The 22165-nt window shown below is 32.3% G+C and overlaps 1 protein-coding gene across 6 annotated transcripts in view; it reads right to left on the reverse strand.

The window, feature by feature from the left end:
* Nucleotides 1–21288, reverse strand: part of LOC132699502 (venom serine protease 34-like) — an 83625-nt gene extending 62337 nt beyond the window's left edge. The window contains exons 1-4 of one of the 6 annotated variants that reach the window (XM_060666253.1): nucleotides 21130–21288; nucleotides 20815–21069; nucleotides 20058–20372; nucleotides 17915–18198 (exon numbers count right to left, since the gene is read on the reverse strand). In XM_060666253.1, coding sequence (XP_060522236.1) covers nucleotides 17915–17930 — 16 coding nt within the window. In that variant the 5' untranslated portion in view covers nucleotides 17931–18198; nucleotides 20058–20372; nucleotides 20815–21069; nucleotides 21130–21288. Of the gene's footprint in view, nucleotides 1–16013; nucleotides 17427–17914; nucleotides 18199–18284; nucleotides 18353–19341; nucleotides 19387–19462; nucleotides 19563–20057; nucleotides 20373–20814; nucleotides 21070–21129 lie in introns of those variants that run through there. The other 5 variants (XR_009618513.1, XM_060666252.1, XR_009618514.1 and 2 more) reach the window with 5 other exon arrangements.
* Between the last annotated feature and the right edge of the window lie 877 nt (nucleotides 21289–22165).

Raw genomic sequence — 22165 nt, forward strand, 5'->3', positions numbered from 1 at the left:
TACTTAACAAACTCTGGAACTTAACATAAAGATAAGATAAGGACAATTTAAAATAATTTAAGTGAAAAACACGAAAACTAAGAACCATTTAATACTTTTATTGGAAGTTTATTTATTATTCATAAATTATAGTTATTTTAATAAACAGAAAGCAATAAGTATTTTAATACAAAATATCCTGAATACTTCTTATACACCGAACGTCAGTTTTCTTACTGAATGGCAACTATTCACTAACTCTATAAGATTGATGGGAGTAAACGCTTCGCGAGCGACTTCCTCTAATTGTGATTTGGTTTAGAAAATTCTTTAATATAAGATCTGTAAATATCCCCCATAAAAAAACTAGAGGAGTTAGCATCACACACCACTATCCACTACTTCCAATCCAACACTATCCAAACATTTAATACTCTTTTCAAGAATTAATGCTTGGATTTTGCAACTTGTGCAATCATATTCAATTTCCGGATTTTCTCTTCCTCATTTAAGTCGCTTTGATTTTGCGTTGCCTCCTTGTCTAGTTGTTGCTGTCCCGGATATTTATCGAAATAAAGTTCATTCACTGCCTCTGCGTTCAGTTTCTCCATTAAAATTATGTGATACAAAATTCAATAAAGCATAAAATTTATGCCCTTAACTGACAGCGACACAATACACTAATACATAAAAAGAATGCCCTATATTTCAGGACTATGATTGCCATATAAAATAAGGAAGTTGAATTCATTAATGAGAAAACGAAGAACTGTAAAAAAAATCTGAGTACGCTAGTGCATTTGCCTTAAAATGCCATAATAATGTTTTTATCTGGATCCAAAATTTTCATAAATAAAAATGTTATGGGCAATTTTCTAAAGGGCCGAAAATTTAAAAACGCTCTATATCTCGGTAGTGAAGATGTCGCCTTGCGGATTTAACAATTAAATGTTTCTCAAGAATGGAACCCTTGACATGCAAGTTGGGTTGTGAAAAGTCAAGATGTAAAAATGTCCCGACTTCGTTTATATTTTTGTAGTAGTAGAAATGCCTTTTTCCTTAGTAGATTTAATAAGTTCGCAAAATTCTATTAAACTGGATTTTCGTTTGCACTTTCTTGCTAAAACGTAATAATCACTTTTTATCTTTTCTGGTACACTAAGAATGCATCATCAATTGGTCGTATAAAAATCGTGCGGTGCAGGGGGTGGTGGGGGTGAATTTTCTAAAAATTGTCAAGAAATTATTATTATTTTGTTGTATACACCATACTGCTCTTAAATTGACAAAACCGCTTTTCAATATTTTTATTAGAAATACTTAATTTTTTCATTTTAAATACACCGCATAATGCTTTTATATGGGAGTCTCTACTGAATAAAAGCTTGCTCTGAAATCTCATTTTTATGTTATCGTTTACCTCGCTGTAACTTGAAAACTATTTGGCTTATCAAAAAAGTGTTTCCTCTAATAGATATGCATTGAAGGTCAACGAATCCGTTATTTTTTTGAAAACCCCAATCTGATGGACAGTTTTTTTTTCATTAGCAAAATGTGAAACCATGTCGTGAATATCACGGCCGCCAGCGAAGCAGTGAGGAAGGGTCAGATTTACGAGGACGGTCAGGCAATAAACGACTTTGCGGTTCCGAAATGCGCTTGTACACCCGCTTTCGCAGCGCGGATGATTTTATTTATTTTTTATGTCTGAGTTTTAAGTGTCAAAATAGTTTTCTTTGAGGGAGTGAAATAGTTTATAATATGACTAAAATATATTTATTTTTGTGTGAGAATGATAAATAATAACGCATTAGTTATAATTTTCATCCAAATGGATATTAAAATCAGTACAAGTTCTAATTGCGAACTTGATTCTACAATGAAATTAAAGCCTTTAACGAAAAAAGCTGCTAACACTAAAGGAAAAGTTTTTAACTTCCAATTATGTGTAACTTGTCAATAAGGCGGAAAGCTCGTAACGTCAAAACAAATATGCAAACAAAAATTAATTGAATGTGCAAATTGCACATTGGGATTTTTGTTTAAAACAGTTAAAGGCAAGTTTGTTGATTGAATTAGTGAATTCTCCAAGAAGAAATTTATACCTAGAAGAACATAGGAATTTTTTGAAACGGTTTTCTAAGGAGCAAGTTATTGAAGCAGTAGTGCATCACACTAAGACGGAAACGTCCAACTATTTATCCTTTGCTTCGTCTGCAATGACGAAGATTTGCCAAAATATTAAAACGGAAATAAATTACAAGGATTACAAAAAGCAACGGTCAGACAATAAACGACTTAGCGGTTCCGGCGGGCGCTTAGGATCGTTTTTGTTTTGTTTTTGTCTTTCGTAGGGAATATGATACACGTATTTCTCTCATAGTTGAATTTTTTGATTAATTACTTGTTACATAGGAATGGTGCCGTTTTATTATATTTGACATTAGTAATTATTTGTATTATATTTTATTGGCAACACTTCATATTAAACTAATAATACATAAGTGTACATAGAAGCTAGAATAAAAACTAAAATTATATCTATAATAACACCTGAAAGTATGTAGAAATAAAAAGTTAATCTTAAAAAAATTACTTTTTTTTTGAAAGAGGCATAAACTTCTATAAATTGATGTCAAGATAAAAATTTTACAAATTTTAGAATCTTAATTCAAACTTCCTTTTAAATAATGCGATCAAAAATATTAATATTCATTTGATTGCGTCAACGTAAACAAAACGCAAACAAACATTTCAAACTGAAATTGTTTTTATATATATTTTTGCCTCTTATAATGAATTCATAGGCTAAGGGGTATTTGCTGTTTAAGAAATTTTAAAGGCCTAACAATCCAGATACATTTTTAAAAAATTATTTGATAATAGTTCCACCCCTAAAAAATTCATTTGAACCCTCTGTATATTATTAAATACCTTACAAAAATTACAAGAACTACAAAAACTTCATTAAAATGGCTCGATTACATTTGTGTTTTTGATGTAACTTTAATCAAAAACTCTGGAGTTCTACAGGCTGGTCTGAGTGATTATTTTCCTATTTTACAAACATAAATGTGTAGCAATTTTACACTGTCCCTAAGAATACAAAACCAACTGGTCGTACAAAAATCGTATGGTGCAGGGGGTGGTGGGAGTGAATTTTATAATAAAAATGACAAAAAAATATTATGTTGTTGTTATCTACAACATACAGCCATTAAACTGACAAAACCGCTTTTCAATATTTTTATTAGAAATCTTTTTTTTTTTTTCATTTTAAAAACACACCGCATAATGCTTTTGTATCTTTAACGAATACACGCTTGTTCTGAAAACTCATTTTTATGTTATCGTTTACCTCGCTGTAAATTGAAAACTATTTGGTTTATCAAAAAAATGCTTTTTATAAATCATATGCATTGAAGATCAACGAATCAGCTACTTTTTCAAAAACTATAATCGGATGGATCGTTTATTTTTAATTAGTAAAATAATGAAGCCCTGTCGTGGACATCACGGCTGCCAGCGAAGCAGAGAGAAAGGGTCAAATTTGCAAAAACGGTCAGGTAAAAAAAGATTTGCGGTTGCGGCTGCCGCTTAAGATCGTTTTTGTTTGTATACCATCTTTCGTAGCGAATGTGATACGTATTTGCCCTCATAGTCGAATTTTTTGATAGGGATGATACTCTTGTTATTTTTGACACTGCAACATTGCATATTAAACCAATAGTACATAAGTGTACATAGAAGCTAGAATAAAAATTAAAATTATATCCATAATAGCAACTAAAATTAAGTAGAAGTAAAAAACTAATTCATTCCTTTCCAGAAAATTATTTCATATCTATGAAATAATTTTAACAAACTAATAAAGTAACAAACAAGCAATTTAATAAAACGGAAATTAAAAAGATATTCCAAATACCAAAAACAATTGACTTATTTTAATAATACTTTACAACTTTTAATTAAAATTAACGGTACATTATCAGAAACACTTCAAACAAATTTACCAATAAATTTTTATTAATTCACAATCTTCATAATAAACAAGTTATTTTATTAAATAACAAGACATTGGCTTTTATCTTAATTGATCTTGTATTGTTTTGAAAGCAACAAGCAATATAATTGTCCACTAATCTCATACAATAAATTGAATTTGAGCCCCAACAAAAAGAATATAATAAATAAAGAAACATTAACAACAATGAATTTCTACTAATTTACGTGCACCAAAAAAAAAAATCAAATTAAATATTCGCTAATGAACCTTCCCTATCACATTCAAATCCCTTAAACTAAATAGCCTGATCCTGATATCGCGAATTTCCATTACATTTATCTTTTTTTTTATCCTCGCCTTCCACATAAAATTTTTCGAAAGAATTGTTAGAAAAGCGAAGTCTAACAACAAACGAGCTCCACAAGTGATATTACTATAACCTAAATAATAAAATAAAAACAAAAAGAAATTAACACACAACAAATGCCATTACAACACTATCTTACCAAAGAGCTAAACACAATTTATACTTAAAAGGGACGAATGTACTATAAATTAAGTACTGACTCTAAAATATAAATATTGTAAAATTTTTCCATAAAACGAAACTAAAACATGCAAATTACCTTCGCCCAACTTGCCAATAAAGTTTAAATTCCACCAAAGTCCCTGAGCCAATACAATACTGAAAACTAAACGGTAACTTAAAGGCTACTCATTATCCGATTTCTAAAGTTTAGCTGTGATTTTAACAAATATAACAGCACATTCCAATTCCAGAAGTTTCAGTTAAAAGCTTTTAAAATAAAACGCAAAAGAATACGAACATGATTCATATAACCTTCAACCTAAATTGTCAATCCATAGATGTAAAATTCAATTCAATGATGCGTTTCACAGAAAACTGTTCCATAGATGTAATTAATGTTCTTCTTCCAATTCGGATCGGTCCAATTTCATAGATTATTAATAACATACTTGAACATTCTGTGGTGGAGCATTGCACGCGGCGGTCTAACCTCCGTCCGCTCCTAGCAGAATCCGCTGAATTCGTTCGAAAAACCTTTGTGTGACTCTGTTTCGGCAGTGTTTGGTGTTTGTTTTAAGTGTAAAATTTCCGCCGGCCCCGTTGTTTTAACCGTTCACGCCGGTATGGAGGCCGGATGGGCCCGGATGGTCCGCGGTGGAAGCGTGGGGGTGTCGGTTTTTTTGGTTTCGGTCAAAATTGTTTTTTGCTAGTTGAGCAAATATTGGTTATATGTCTTCTTTGTACGTGTTGGTCCATGACCAAAAGCGAAGATCCTCGACGGAAGTCGGCAATGGGCGAATGATCCTAGCAGTCGAGCCCAACATTTTTTTTTGAAACGCATAATTGAACTTGAACATACTTGAAAATATAACAAACGTTAGACATGTCTTTTTCATAATTATTCGAAATAAAACTTTTCGAAATTATTTTCAATTTTTTTAATTTACTTTAAATAACACATTAAAAAATTAATGTTTTCCAATTTATTGCACCTCCCCAAAAACAAAACCATTTTCTTTCTCATCTAATTCAAAATAAATTGCTACAAATAAAATTGATATAAAATCCTTCTTAATCTTATTTCTAAAAGGCCATGTCTTCTAAAACAATACCACCCAATTGGATATGGTCCATGAATAAATTTATTAAACAGAGAAGAGAAAATGGTTAATAAAACTTTCACTGGCGGCAGCTTATTTGATTTAAATTCTAAAAGTTGGTCATGATATCAAAGCACTCTTCGAAACCGAAATTGTCTACATTTATAAAAATCTTGTCAAAGAGGTAAGAATTTTTTAATTGTTTATGAAACATTTCCTTAGAAATTACTACAAATTTGTGAAATTGAATATACCTAATAACATTGAGCATTTACTACTACTTATACCATCATAATTTACTTCGGTATTTAAAAATGTTTTTTATATTAGCTAGTTTTTACTTTTAATAATCAATAATTGATAAATTCTGCCTGAACAAATCTAATACACAAATTTTTGTAATATGTTATTCATAAAATTTGTTATTAAAATATTGAGACAGTAGAATTTTGAATATTAACATATTAATATCACTATCTACAGATTTACGCAATACAAAAACAATGGCAACCCCGACCATTCAAATTGAAGATAATTTAAATGGTATGTATATATTATTTTATTATAAAAATACCGTATTTACATTTTTTATAAATTTTCTTAAACACTTTGATAAATTACTCAAAAAAAAATTTGCTAAAGTATTACAATTTTAATAAAAATATCTTATCAACAAAAAAATAATTCAACAAAATAGTTTTAAAAAACATCAACTTAATTCATTCAAAAAATATTGAAAAATAATTACCTAATGATTAAACAATAAGTAAATATCATATTAATTGAAAATTAAATAACCTACTATAGCACTTTTCTAAATTTTCATTTAAATGTAAATTCAATTAATATAGACACACATATTTTTTCAAAAATTTCTAAATCATAAAAAAATCATAAAAATAATATTACAGATCTTCCACCTATTGATGTAGCAGAAAAAAATAACGACAGGGAAATGAGTGGTAAGTGTAATTAAGAAACAAATAATTAATTTTTTAGATTTAATTAGTAGTAAAATAAAAAAAATGCATAAATTAAAACAGTTTATTATTACTAAAATATATATACAATAAAAATTACATTAAATAACTACTAATAAAGTTCTTCCCATTACTTTTCGAGATAAATAAGAGATATGGCAAGAAACTTTCTACTTCTGGATAACAATTTTTTATGCGAAATAAGTCCAGATATAATGACATTCTATATACTATATATACTGTTTTTTATTTAACGTCTAGATAAAATTGAAGATTTAAAGAAAATTATCAAAAAACAAACAGAAATTGAAAAATTAAAAAAAAGAAAACGAAAAAGTAGAGGGAGGAATTTTTTACAACAGAGGGGAAAGAGGACAACGAAGTGGTGGCCGGAATGGAAGAGGAGGGGCAAGAGGGGGAAGAAGAGCCGGAAGGGGTGGAAGAGGAATGGGAAGGGGTGGAAGAGGAATGGGAAGAATTTACTATTTAAAAGAACTGTAGTTGAATGTATTAAATAACATAATAAATAGTTAAAATATTACATGGACTCTTTTATTTATATTACATTTTTACATCATTAGAAATTAATGCATAATTAAAAAATAAGTAATAATTAATTTATTACATTTCAGAAAATTATTTTATATCTATGAAATAATCTTAATAAAATAAAGTAAAAAAAAAACAGTTCAATAAATCTGAAATTAAAAATATAGTGCAAATGCCAAAAAAAATTAACTTTTCTTACAATTATTTAAAATTTTTAATTAAAATTAAAATTACATTATCAGAAACACATTGCCTTTTATCTTAATCGATCTTGTCAGGTTTTGAAATCAACAAGTAGTTAGTACAACTATCAATTTATCTGATATAACATAGCATATCAATATAAATTCGTTTTTATCCAGTAATGATGGTTCCATGCTTGAACTTCTACTTTTCCAATTCCTTGTACTTCCAGCAAAGAACTTTTCCCAATTTTTACATGTCTTCTCCCATTTCTATAAAATTGTCCTTATCAAAACACATATGTTCAGTGGCTCCGCTATCTGGCCACAAGTCACATCCACCATTTGATTCTGCAATCAAAGCTGATAAACAGGATACTCCTGCTAACGCTTGTGTAACATTTGCTTTTCCACTTTTTTCATCGCTTTCTGGATTACCACCTTCTTCCTTTTTCTTCTTATTTTTGTTAAATAAACAGTCTTTAAGTGTCCCTCTATTCTGCAGCAGTGACATATTTTCTTGGTCTTTTCTGGACAATTCTTTTTTATATGCCGTCTCTGAACTACTAGTTTTGTTTTTTTCTTCTTCTACTAACAATCTTGAGATCAGTTCTAACAAGGTTTGTTTGTCTTCTGGCATGGATTCTCACGCTGAAACAAAAGTACTTTAAACTTTCAGGTAGAGACATAAGTATCTTTGTGATTGCCATTCTATCGCTTATTTCTTGTCCTTGTAGTTTCAGATTTCCTTGGATTTCTTCAATTTTCGATATCAACCCAACTATGCCACCTTCGCCATACTCCAAGCCAAAAAACTTCTGCTGCATTAAATCTACACTTATCTGAGGTCTATTTTCATAGATTGTCACCAATTTTTGCCACATTTCCGCTGCTGTAGTACATGCCACCACATGAGTAAGAGGCTTTTCTTCCAGTCTACACACAATTATTTCTTGAGCCTTTGCATCTTTCATAATCCATTCCGTAACTTTCTTATCTGTTTCGTCGCCAGACTGTTTTACAGCAGCCTTGTTAACAACTTCAAACGGTCCCTTGGATTTTAAACACACCAATGTTTGAAATTTCCAAAAGTATCCAATTTTCTCCATTCAACTTCACGACTTGCAATCCTTCTGCCATAACTATTATTTGTTGCGTTCGTTTTTATGCCAAACTCCTTTCCCAAATAACTTGGTATTGCTTTTTCTTTCGACTACGTTTTAACGTATATTTTAACTTTCACGACTCCCGAATTCTTATACCCACAGCATGTCTGGGCCCATAACCTGTTGTAGGAAATGGTCAATTCGGGATATTCAAACAAGTCCGAAACTCAACAATATATTGACACTAGAAAACGCAACATGAAAAAGATGAATACCAAAAGTACAAAGTAACCACGCGTCTCTTATTCTAACATAACCTTCTTTTTAACTAGACCCTAGTCAACATTCGTTCCTCGGACCATAGTTGTAGTATATATTTTATTGGTTCGTTTAACGATTACCAACAGTACCATAAATGAAGTACTGACTCTACAATATAAATAATATAAAATTTTTCCATTAAACGACTCTAAAACATTCAAATTACCTTCACCCAACTTGCCAATAAAGTTTAAATTTCAACCTGACCTAATACAATACAGAAAACTAAAAGGTAACTTAAAGACTACTAAGTATCAGATTTCTAAAGGATAGCTGTGATTTTAACAAATACAACAGCACATTCCTCTTACAGAAGTTTCAGTTCTAATAATTCACATAACCTCCAATCTATCTATAAAGAAGAAAATGAAAAAAAAAAAAACGAATATGGACTGGTAAAGGAACCGTAAGGTTTAATCCTTAATCGTATAACCTTAGTATTAAATTGGTATTGGTATTGGCGTCCAAGCACTTAGGCCACCAGATGGGCCCGTTGTGCCCCATCGTATAACCTTATCCGTTATAATCCTCCCCAAAAATACTAGAAATTGGTTCCATTGTATAGATTAAGTGTTCTAAGTGTCTAGTGAACGTTATAAAGTGTTTATACGTTGTCGGCCCCGCTGTTTTTTCCTGTCCACGCCCGTATGGTGGTATGGTTTGCCATGATATTTAAACTCCGCTAGACATGAACGACCCTTTATACAGGGTGCAAACATAATAAAATTACATTTTGCGAAAGTTCCGTAGTGGTCCGCAGGAGCACGACAGAAAAACAATGCTTTCTCCTAGGACAAGGAGCCGCGAAGCGGCTTCTCCGAAAAACAAAGCCGCGGAGCGCGGACTGCGTAGCGCGTAGTGCGGAGCAGTCGCCTCGCGCAGCGACGAGATTGCGAAAGCAATCTTGTTACTTTCGCAAAATGAATGAAATTCATTTTTTGCGAAAGTATACGCGCAAGTCAACCTTTTTCAGATCTCGGAAACGGTTGGTCCTAGGGAACCGCCGTTGGTACAGATCGAATCAGGGTTGAAAAAAAAAAAATTTTTTTTGTCTGTTTCTCCGTTCTCCGTTCTCTGTATCCGCTAAAACCGCTATAACTCGGCAACCGTTTGAGCTAGAGGGCTGAAATTTTGACCCTTTTATCCTGAAAAAACAGTATTCTGAAAACGAAATATGAGCCCGATCCGACCACGGCAACCCCGATTTTTTGTCACTTTTGTTTCGATTTTTCGGCTTCGTTATGAAACACGATAACTGTCCGAAATTTAAATCTATCGACTTGAAATTTTCCACGAGGGTAGAGACCGGGCTCCTAACGGAACCTGTTGAAATTGAGAGGGATCGGTGATTGGGAAGTATTTTTAAAAATCCAAAAACCACGTTTTTTTGAAAAATTAAAAATGACTATATCTCGAAAACGGTCTCGCGGATCGAAACAATTCGCAAACGGGAAGATGCAGAATGTGGATACCCATAAATCCTTATTCTTGATAATTTTTCCCAAATATACAGGGTGTGCCGGTATTTCCAAAAAACTGATCCTCGAGTTACCATCGCAAAGATAATTGACTGTAAGTTAAACATTGTTACTCAGTCAGACTTTTTTTCTACATGACAGTGTAGGCCGTAGAGACGGCTAAAATCCTTGTATTTAAGGTTTTCGCGTATTGTATAGGGTGTTCGAGATATATCGCGTTTTATTGAAAAATGCAACAGGTGCCCCAAATTTGCAGCTATCGACTTCAAATTTGGCAGGGTGGTAAAAGTCCCCCCCGCACCCAAATACTTGAAGCTAGGCGCAATCGGACATCGTAAAATATTTTTTTAAAATTTTCGAAAAATTTTTTGGCGTCATTTTGGGCTGCATAAAAAAATTCATTTCTCGAAAACGCTTTACCCGATCGACAAAATTCTTGAACCAAAAGACGCAGAAGATCCGGGACTATAACTTTTATTTCAGCCATTTTTTTGATTATATGCATAGCTTTTTCATTATAGGCAAAAATCTTAAAGACTCTGAAAACTGTCCATTTCCAAAGTACATTCTTAGCCGTAAATAAAAATTCTTGAAAAACATGGCCAACTGGTTTAAACGGTGTTATAGGCCGCATCGAGAGCTATAATTTTTGTATTTACGGTTTTCATCTAGAACACATACTGCTCGAGATGTTTGAAAAAATCCATATGAAAATCTCGCTCAAGATAGAAGCGATGACACTTACTATTACGACGTACGGTGCGCTGCATTGTTTCAGATAAATATTATTTTCTCGAAAACCATTTGCTCTATTGAATATGTACAGCGTGTCTCGATTATGGGCAAAACATCTAAAGTACCGTGAAAATTGCCGTTTTCGTGTATAAAATATTAGCTAAAAATGAAAAACTGTAAAAGATAGGAAAATTTGGTTTGAAACGTGTTACGAACTGTATCGAGAGCTACAATTTTCGGATTTAGAGCTTTCGTCTACTATATAGGGTGCGCGAGGTATTTGGAAAAACATAATCAATATAATCATAAATCGTCATGAAATGTCAACATTTTCAAAAAGTAGTTGCCGATTCGGATTTCTGATTCTCAGAAACCCCTTTAGCCAAAATTTTGCAAGCTTTTGGGACATTACCTCGAAATCACATTTTGGGCTGAAATACCAGCTCAAAAATCGATGTTCGTAATTTATGATTTATATCTCGGTTAGTTTAAACTGTGAGAAATTGAAATCTATATGTTATATACCTACGTCCTTCCTCTATCCATCAACACCAAAAAGTTTCACACAAGTTGTACCGTTTGCCGTCGGGAACAGTTTTTCTGGGATGCTGCTAATTTTAAAATAATGCTTAATTACAATTAAATGGTGGGGGCTGGGGGGGACTTTATAGTATCTTCGGATAGGCCTCATTGACCTCCATCTACAGTAAAAATTTCAAGCTTCTAGTGGCAACGTAGGTATTTTAAAAAATAAAAAATTTAAATTTTTGGGAAAAATCACGACCAAGTCACATGAAAATTTTGGATCGAGGTCGATGTTAACCAATACGGATGAAATTTGGCGCGAAGATAGAGGGTCGGGGGGGTATTAAAATGAAAAGTCAGTTGTTTAATTATAAGCTCCTTAGGCCTTAGGGGGGTCAAAATATTAACAAAAAAACGTTTTTTTTTTGATAAAATATTTTATATTTCCGTTAATTATAGTTTTAAGAATTTGAAATTTATACGTTATATACTTTAGCATTTTCCCCATTTAATGATACCAAAAGATCTTAGTCAGGTGGTACAATTTTTTGTCGGGAATGGTTTTTGTAGGAGACTTCATTTTTTTTTAATTGTATTAATTATTTTTTATAATTAAATGGTGGGAGCTGGCAAGGACTTTATAATTTCTATGGATAGAGCTCATTGACCTCCATCTTAAAAAAAAATCAATCTTTTCAAAGAAAACTAAGTATTTTAAAAAAATGAAAATTGGAATTTTTGACTAATATCATGATATCCATGAAAATTATAAATTGAGAATATTAACTAATGATAGGGGGGCTGGAGGCAGACTTTATGGTATTTGCGAATAGACCTCATTGACCTCTAACTTCAATAAAAATTTCAATCTTCTCGGAGAAAGGTATATATTTTAAAAAATTAAGAATCTAAAATTTTTGAAGAAAAACATGATAAATATGAAAATGATAAATTGAAAATATTAACCAAAAATGTGGGAGGGGGGAGCGACATTATAGTATCCGCGGATGGACCTCATCGATGCGTATCTTTCATAAAAATTTTAACTTTCTCGGATCAATATGAGCTGAGAAATAACCTTGAAATCTCATTTTAGATGGAAAAATCGGCTTAAAAATCAATGACCACTTTTTCACGTTTTATATTTTATTTAATTATAATTTTAAAAAATCAAAATTTTTGTGTTAAATACTTTGGCCCTACTTAATCCAATGATACCAAAAAGATTCCCACAAGTTATACCGTTTGCCGTCGGGAGCGGTTTATGTGTGAAACTGCAAATTTGTAAAAATTATTAATAATATTTAAATGGAGGGGGCTGGAGGGAATTTTATGGTGTTTGTGACCTCCATCTTCGATAAAAACTTCAAGCTTCTTGGAGCAACGTAAGTGTTTTAAAAAATTAAAAATCAAAATTTTTAAGGAAAATTATGACAAACATGAAAACAATAAATCGCAAATATTAATTAGACATGGGGGGGGGGAGATTTTGTAGTATTTACGAATAAACCTTCATCTTGAAGAAAAATTTCAACCCTCTCTGAGCAATGTAAGTATTAAAAAAAAATTAGAAATGTAAATATTCTGAGAATAATGTTTCTAATTCAGTAGTAGGCTGGGAGATTTATTTGAATCCTTTATTTTGATTGGTTCGGCAGTTATACATGCAATTTTCTTAAGCTTTAATCATATTGGTCTATGCATGTCGTTGGAGGCTCATTTCATTATAGATTTTGGTTGGAATAACATCGTCAATAATAAAAATTCCGGGGGTTTTGAGGTTGCGCTGAAGACAATGCAATAATTTAAAATTGTGTCCGACGTTTCCTTTTAGCAGGAAGCCATCCTCAGAGCACTAATTCTTAATAATTGGCACTTAAAGGTGGTTCCGGGGGTTTTGAGGTGCGCTAAAGACGATGCAATGATTTAGAATTGCGTCCGACGTTTCGTTTTAGCAGGAAGCCATCTCCAGAGCATTATTTCGTAATAATTGGATTTTGAATGTGGTTTGTATGAGTTTTATGGAATGCTGAAAACAAAGCAATTATTTAATATTGTGTCCTACGTTTCGATCCAACGAAGTGCAACAAATCGCAATTACTCGTAAAAAGTTTTATATTTAACGAAGTTTGCCATGATATTTGAACTCAGCTAGACATGAACAGGGTGCAAACATAATAAAATTACATTTTGCGAAAGTTCCGTAGTGGTCCGCAGGAGCACGACAGAAAAACAATGCTTTCTCCTAGGACAAGAAGCCGCGAAGCCGCGGCTTCTGTGAAATACAAAGCCGCGGAGCGGCTTTGTTGACTGCGTAGCGCGGAGCAGTCGCCTCGCGCAGCGACGAGATTGCGAAAGCAATCTTGTTACTTTCGCAAAATGAATGAAATTCATTTTTTGCGAAAGTATACGCGCCAGTCAACCTTTTTCAGATCTCGGAAACGGTTGGTCCTAGGGGACCGCCGTTGGTACAGATCGAATCAGGGTTGAAAAAAATAATTTTTTTTGTCTGTTTCTCCGTTCTCCGTTCTCTGTATCCGCTAAAACCGCTATAACTCGGCAACCGTTTGAGCTAGAGGGCTGAAATTTTGACCCTTTTATCCTCAAAAAACAGTATTCTGAAAACGAAATATGAGCCCGATCCAACCACGGCAACCCCGATTTTTTGTCACTTTTGTTTCGATTTTTCGGCTTCGCTATGAAACACGATAACTGTCCGAAATTTGAATCTATCGACTTGAAATTTTCCACGATGGTAGAGACCGAGCCCCTAACCGAACCTATTAAAATTGAGAGGGATCGGTGATTGGGAAGTATTTTTAAAAATTCAAAAACCACGTTTTTTTTGAAAAATTAAAAATGACTATATCTCGAAAACGGTCTCGCGGATCGAAAAAATTTGCAAACGGGAAGATGCAGAATGTTGATACCCATAAATTCTTATTCTTGATAATTTTTCCCAAATATACAGGGTGTGCCGGTATTTCCAAAAAACTGATCCTCGAGTTACCCTCGCGAAGATAATTGACTGTAAGTTAAACACTGTTACTCAGTCAGACTTTTTTTCTACATGACAGTGTACGCCGTAGAGACGGCTAAAATCCTTGTATTTAAGGTTTTCGCGTATTGTACAGGGTGTTCGGGATATATCGCGTTTTATTGAAAAATGCAACAGGTGCCCCAAATTTGCAGCTATCGACTTCAAATTTGGCAGGGTGGTAAAAGTCCCCCCCCGCACCCAAATACTTGAAGCTAGGCGCAATCGGACATCGTAAAATATTTTTTAAAAATTTTCGAAAAATTTTTTGGCGTCATTTTGGGCTGCATAAAAAAATTCATTTCTCGAAAACGCTTTACCCGATCGACAAAATTCTTGAACCAAAAAACGCAGAAGATCCGGGACTATAACTTTTATTTCAGCCATTTTTTCGATTATATGCATAGCTTTTTCATTATAGGCAAAAATCTTAAAGACTCTGAAAACCGTCCATTTCCAAAGTACATACTTAGCCGTAAATAAAAATTCTTGAAAAACATGGCCAACTGGTTTGAACGGTGTTATAGGCCGCATCGAGAGCTATAATTTTTGTATTTACGGTTTTTATCTAGAACACATACTGCTCGAGATGTTTGAAAAAATCCATGTGAAAATCTCGCTCAAGATTGAAGCGATGACGTCACTTACTATTACGACGTACGGTGCGCTGCATTGTGCAAACGTCATCTACCACGGAACGTGGGAAATTCAGGGTTTTAATCTCCATTTCCGTAATTTTTCCGATTATGTACAGGGTGTCTCGATTATGGGCAAAACATTTAAAGTACCGTGAAAATTGCCGTTTTCGTGTATAAAATATTAGCTGTAAATGAGAAACTGTAAAAGGTAGATTTGGTTTAAAACGTATTACGAATTGGATAGAGAGCTACAATTTTCGGATTTAGAGCTTTCGTCTACTATACAGGGTCCGTGAGATATTAGTAGATGAATAAAGGGACATCCAGGCCCACATAATCTCACTTTTTGGCTTCCCGGCCACGGGTCCGCCGCCCACAGGCCACTCGGCCATGGGTCTTCTTCTTTTTTGACCACTCGCCTATGGACCATTCGGCCATGGGTCTTCTTCTTTTTGGCTACTCGCCCATAGGTCTTCTTTTTGTGTTCTGGCCGCTCGCCCATTGGTTCAAGGTCACTCGCCCATTGGCCACTCGCCCTAACCTAACAGTCGTCCGTGGTTCCAACCTAACCAAACCGTTGTCCGTGGTGCCAACCAAACCGTTGTCAGTGGTGCCAACCAAACCGTTGTCAGTGGTGCCGTTCGGTGGCCCCACCCGCGCGGGGGGGGGGGCCGTAGCAACCCCCCCCCCCGCCATCTCGGGGGGGCTGCACCCGTCCGTCGTTGAACGGTCACTTTAATGCCGAGCTAATTATGTTCCGTCGGTTCCGTCCCGTTGCCAACCTAACCAAACCGTGGTCCGTGGTGCCAACCTAACCGTGGTGCGTGGTGCCAATCGTCATCCGTGGTGCCAACCAAACCGTTGTCAGTGGTGCCAACCAAGTGACGCAAACGTCACCGGCAGGGAGGCGTACGTGCCGAAGGCGTGGGGGACAGGAAATAGATAAGAATATCCGTTGATAATGCTATTAATAAAACATCCGGAACACACAATAACATTTCAGTTTAATAATGAACGTCACACCGCCGAGAAATTATTTCGTCTACTCCAAAAAAATCGTGTGTTCAAAGTGTAATTACGCGCGCAAATACAAATATAAGCTACAACCGTATTGGATAAGCATAGTAAAAATCCTTGACGTGTGTCCAAAGTGTACCCATCCTACAGTGCATCTTGTGAGATACGACACCCGGCATTACTACTAAAATGACAACCAAAAAACGCGTATTCACCTGTTTTATAAATGGTGATGATATAAAAGAAAAACTGGAAGCAATGCAAGGCCAGGTAGCCTGGTACATCGGCCAACAAGAAACAGGTAGGCTTTCGCAATGAATTTTACGCGAACTATTGAGGACGCTCAAAATTTAATTTTCGCTTTTCGTCAAGTGAACAAGGAGCGAACGGAGGTTAAACCGCCGCGTGCAATGCTCCACCACAGAATCATCTCGGTGTCTTCTACGTCTCTTCTTCGTGTTCGAATGTGGTTGTATCTACCATAGATTCAAATTCGGATGGGCACTGCAGAACCGTATTGGATAACGTCGCAACTGTCAATGACGTCACAAATTTCACGTTAGAATTAAAATATGTCATATTGGTAATTTCACGAATTAGGCAATTATGTGATATTATGTATGATATTATTAGGCAATTACATGCGATGAAATATTAGAAAATTATTGTAGTTTTTTGGTAATTTCGTTAAGATGTCTAAACATCATTATGCAAAAATATATCGAAAAATTATATTTAAAAATAATCTGTACTTATCCGCATTATTATTGTTTCTTTTACTTTTTCCTTAATTATAATACTTTAGGAAGGGAAGTAATTTATGTAGTAATAAATATTTTTAATATCACATGTGATATTCACTTGAATTATTTTTTTTTAAATAAACGATATTTTATTCTTTATAGTTTTCTTTTATTTCATTTCTTGTCGTCACTTTATTTTCTTAAAAGAAATAAAAAAGAATCTGTAAACAATACCGAATTTGTTTGACAGATTGTGTAGACTTATGTTTTACATTTCTTGTGTTAAACTCGAAAAACTTATTATGTTACATAAAACGAATATAAAAAACTTACTTGTTAAATTGAAATTTATGTCTAAATGAAGTATTTTCTTGGATGACTCGACGAATACTTACAAAGCTTCAATGATCGTTTATTTAATAAAATTGTCTCCTTTTTTTTTTCATAATTGATGAATGATATTCTTCATAACTAAGTTGTCGGTAGTGATTTATTGTCCACCTAGAAATATATAATAATTTTTAAATTTTCATTGAGAGAAATAAATGGAAAATTTTACATTCAAAAAAAAATATTAGGAAATTAAAATTTAAAAAACTTGAATAATTTAAAAAATACATAAATAAATGAAACACATTAAAACACTAATATGAAATTATCAGTTGGTCCATGTTCAATAACTGATTGAAGGCATTCCTTATAGGGAAATTGTTAATGATGGTTTGTTTTTTATCTGCAGGATTATAACATGAAAAAAATTTACCGTCAAAAAAGTAAATAAAATATTTTAAATTTATCATGCAATTTTAGTAAATAAATTGGAAATCGTCTATTTGAAATACTTACACATATATATGATTCATTTAAATGTTGACAAAAACAATAAAACTAACTTGAATTGTGTAAATAATTTTAAAAGATTATATGAAACGTTAATTTTATACCAAATATCAATTACGACTTATAATTTGAACATGATAAAACTTTACCTGTGTTTATATCCATTTATCCGAATAATATTTTACTTGGATAATTTTTTTTCCAAATTGGCAATGATGGTTTTTATTTAAATTTCTTATGATAATTTCTCTAGAAGTTATCAGAAGTCGTTTTATTGATAACTCATTGATGATAATTTTTGCTGTTAAACTACCCTCTTCTAAGCGGTCCTTCAATGGTCTAATTTGTTACCTGGGACGTCAGCTTTTTTTTTTAGGGGGTAGTGAAACATCTAGTTCTTGTATCAATTCTCTTTCTGCAAATTTTTTGAATCCTGTAACCATAGGAAACAAAACGATTATGAATTAGAGGTTATGAAAAATAATATGGCATAAAAATTAAAAATGTTATATTAAATACCTTTAATTTAAAAATTCGTCGACATGTACCCATTTTGACATTTTCTACGTTTAACTGTGTTAGCGTTTACCATAGTTTGAAACACGGAAGGGCATTGTAAAACCGCATCAAATAATCCTACAACTGTTGATGACGTCATAAATTTAAAATTGTCATTATTAATATTAGAATTAAGATTATGTATTATTATTGTTGATTGGATAAATGAAGTAATTATGTACAAAGGCATTACAATTTTTGTTAATTTCATCATGATGTTTAGATATTGTTATTGGAAAATATATTTGAAAGTAATTTGTAATCTTTTACATTATTTTCTTAAAGAAGTAAAAAGGAATCTGTAATTTCGAAATTGCTTGATAAATGGCGTAGATTTACGCTTTGCATATATTTGTTTTTCAGCTTGAAAATATAGGATACTATGTAAAATAATTATTGATTTTAATTTGATATATTTTATAAAATAAATATTAAAGACTTACTTGTTAAATTAAAATTTCTTTATCCAAATAATGTATTCAATTTAATAAAATAATGTATTGTATCAATTATTTGTCGCAAATTCTCAAATTCTATAATCATCACAAATGAAATAAAAATAAATTAGAGGTTATAAGAAATAAAATCACATAAAATTTAAAGATTCTATATTAAATACCTGTTATCTGTAAAGTGTATTTATGTCATCAACGATAATATTTTAAAAATTTCATAAATTACACGATTATATACGACCAAATATTAGAAAAATATTGTATCTTCATTTACATTTAATGAAAACTATTTTAGTCAAAATGAAAATATTCTTTATGATAAAACATCTGGTTTTTGTATTGCATTAATTATTTTTCCACAAATTCTTAAATCCTGCAACCATCGGAGACAAAACAATAATAAATTAGGGATTATGGAAATTATTATCACATAAAAATTAAGATTGTTATATTAAATACCTTTTATGTTTCTTTATGAAATAAATTCCAGTAATACGTTCTTTATGCGATCATCAACGATATTTTTAGAATCTTGAAATTTATAGACATGTATGTTTTCTTACCATCATTTGACTGTAGTTGGGTCTATCATAATTTCTAATAATTTGGATGGTGATTTAAAGCAAAAATAACTAAATTTCATTACATTACATAACAATTTTTAATTAATATAACCTTATGAGACACATTTATTTATCTTTGATTCAAACCATCTCAGTTGAAATGTAACGATTTTTCATGATGATAGTTCCTTGTTTGTATTAATTTTGGAGTTTCATATTTACTGAAAATAAAAAACAATAAATTAAAAGACCTGAAAAACAAAAGTATATTCAAAGTTATTATTTTATGAAATTCATTTTAAAATGTATCTTTAATAACTAATCAATGGTAATCCTTATATATTCATTGATAAATTAAAACAATGTTCAATTTTCTTTCTTTCATTATTATAAATTACTAACAATTAAATTTCAGACAAATAATAATCTTAATATGGCAATCAATAATTAATATTTTCATCAGCAAAAATGTATAATCGAAATTTTCCAGTAAATGAAATTTAAAATTGTAAAACTCTACTAAACATAAAAATTCAATCTAAAAATGATAAATATTTTTAAACATGATTTAATCATTCACCTGATATTTCCTTGATATATAAGTAACTATAATTCTTTCAATGAAACAGTAATTTTCAGTCGACATAATTTTATAAATTATCTTTACTCATATCCGATTGCATAAAAAGGGAGAAAGCCTCGTATTTTCTGCTTACCGAGTGCTTTGCTTTAACATGAGCAAGATTGGGAGTCTTCGGAATGACCCTGATCGATCGGGATTCAGTGCATGGTATTACTAGCCTAAAGAAGTTGCTAACCTTCTATAGAAAGGGTGACATTTTCACGAGCGCGCCCCCCTTCAATATCAATACCAATATCCATATCCGATAAAAATAATTTTAAACGAATTATAATGATTCTTGACAATGAAACTTTTAAAAGTTGTGTAGTATCAATATATACTTTATAATTTATCTTGTTCATATTCTATATAATTCCATTTTAGAGTAAATTGTGGAATCTTTCTATAACTGAAAACAAAGAGGTTAGAAACAGTAAATTAAATTTCAGTCAAATAATAATCTTAATATGGCAATCAATAATTAATATTTTCATCAGCAAAAATGTATAATTGAAATTTTCCAGTAAATGAAATTTAAAATTGTAAAACTCTACTAAACATAAAAATTCAATCTAAAAATGATAAATATTTTTAAACATGATTTAATCATTCACCTGATATTTCCTTAATATAAAAGTAACTACAATTCTTTCAATGAAACAGTAATTTTCAGTCGACAAAATTTATAAATTATCTTTACCCATATCCGATTGCATAAAAAGGGAGAAAGCCTCGTATTTTCTGCTTACCGAGTGCTTTGCTTTAACATGAGCAAGATTGGGAGTCTTCGGAACGACCCTGATCGATCGGGATTCAGCGCATGGTATTACTAGACTAAAGAAGTTGCTAACCTTCTATAGAAAGGGTGGCATTTTGGACGTTCTCTAGAGCGGTCTGGTTTCCTAAATGCTTGGACGCCCACGAGCGCCTCCCTTCAATATCAATACCAATATCCATATCCGATAAAAATCATTTTAAACGAATTATAATGATTCTTGACAATGAAACTTTTAAAAGTTGTGTAATATCAATATATACTTTATAATTTATCTTGTTCATATTCTATATAATTCCATTTTAGGGTAAATTGTGGAATCTTTCTATAACTGAAAAACAAATAGAGGTTAGAAACAGTAATATAAACAATAAGTTTAAAAATTACATACCTTTCATTTATTATAGAATATATTAGTTTCTATTTAAAAAACAATCTTCGAGATATATTCTTTATACAATAGAAGATATCTTTGCTGAAATTTAACGTTTCCAAAATTTTCTATGGTTAGTGTTTGCAAATTGACGTTTTACCATAGATGTATCTCTTATAGATTCTTTATGTATTCTAAGGTTTTTTTTTTATTTACGCTTTATTTGGCCACTGCTGCTAAGGCAATCCGGCCAGGCAAAATCCAACTGAGTGCAGTGAAATAAAATGGAATTAATATGCAGAGGCGAAGGAAAATTAGCACTAATGAGTGACTCATACAACTGCTGTGATTTTTCCCAATGAAAAGCACAATCAAACAGCACATGACTTAAATCGCCCAGTTCTCCACATTCACAGTTTCCGGAGAGTTTGACTTTGATTCTATTTAGGTGAGCCGGAGAACAGCAATGGTTGCTTCTCAGTCTACACATAGTTGTGATTTCTCTTCTATTCAGGTCGAGCTTATGAAACCAGGGTTTAGTTGGCGGAGTAGAATAATGTGAGGTGAAATTAACTCCTTTCCCTAATCCTATATGTTTCCATCTGTCGCTCCAAGCATTCCAGATGTTATGCTTTAATTTAGGGAAGAATTCTGGATCTGGTCCGCAATATCGTTTTCTTTTATACTGGTATGGCTTGGTATCCAGCATAATTGGATGTCCTTATTTTGCGTTTTTATTATTCTTAACCTGCAAGGTTAGGTAGTTAGACTTTGCATCCATCCCAGTTTTATTGATATCTTCGAGGGCACTTTTGGAGTCTGAAAGGATGACTGCTTTGTTGATGTCCTTGAATTCAATCCAATCAAGAGCTTGACCAATAGCATAAATCTCGGCAGAGCAAATGGATAGTTCACTTGGTAGGCCTTGTCCCATTTTAAGGTTCGTATTGTAGTTGTAAACGCCAAAACCTACTCGGCCTTCTCTATCTTTTGAGGCGTCTGTAAAAATTAAATGTCCAAGTCTCGCTCTTCTTAATTTCAAATAATTTGGAGT

The sequence above is a fragment of the Cylas formicarius genome, unplaced genomic scaffold (genome assembly GCF_029955315.1).
Source record: "Cylas formicarius isolate icCylForm1 unplaced genomic scaffold, icCylForm1.1 PGA_scaffold_3__17_contigs__length_32017465, whole genome shotgun sequence".
Classification (NCBI taxonomy): domain Eukaryota; kingdom Metazoa; phylum Arthropoda; class Insecta; order Coleoptera; family Brentidae; genus Cylas; species Cylas formicarius.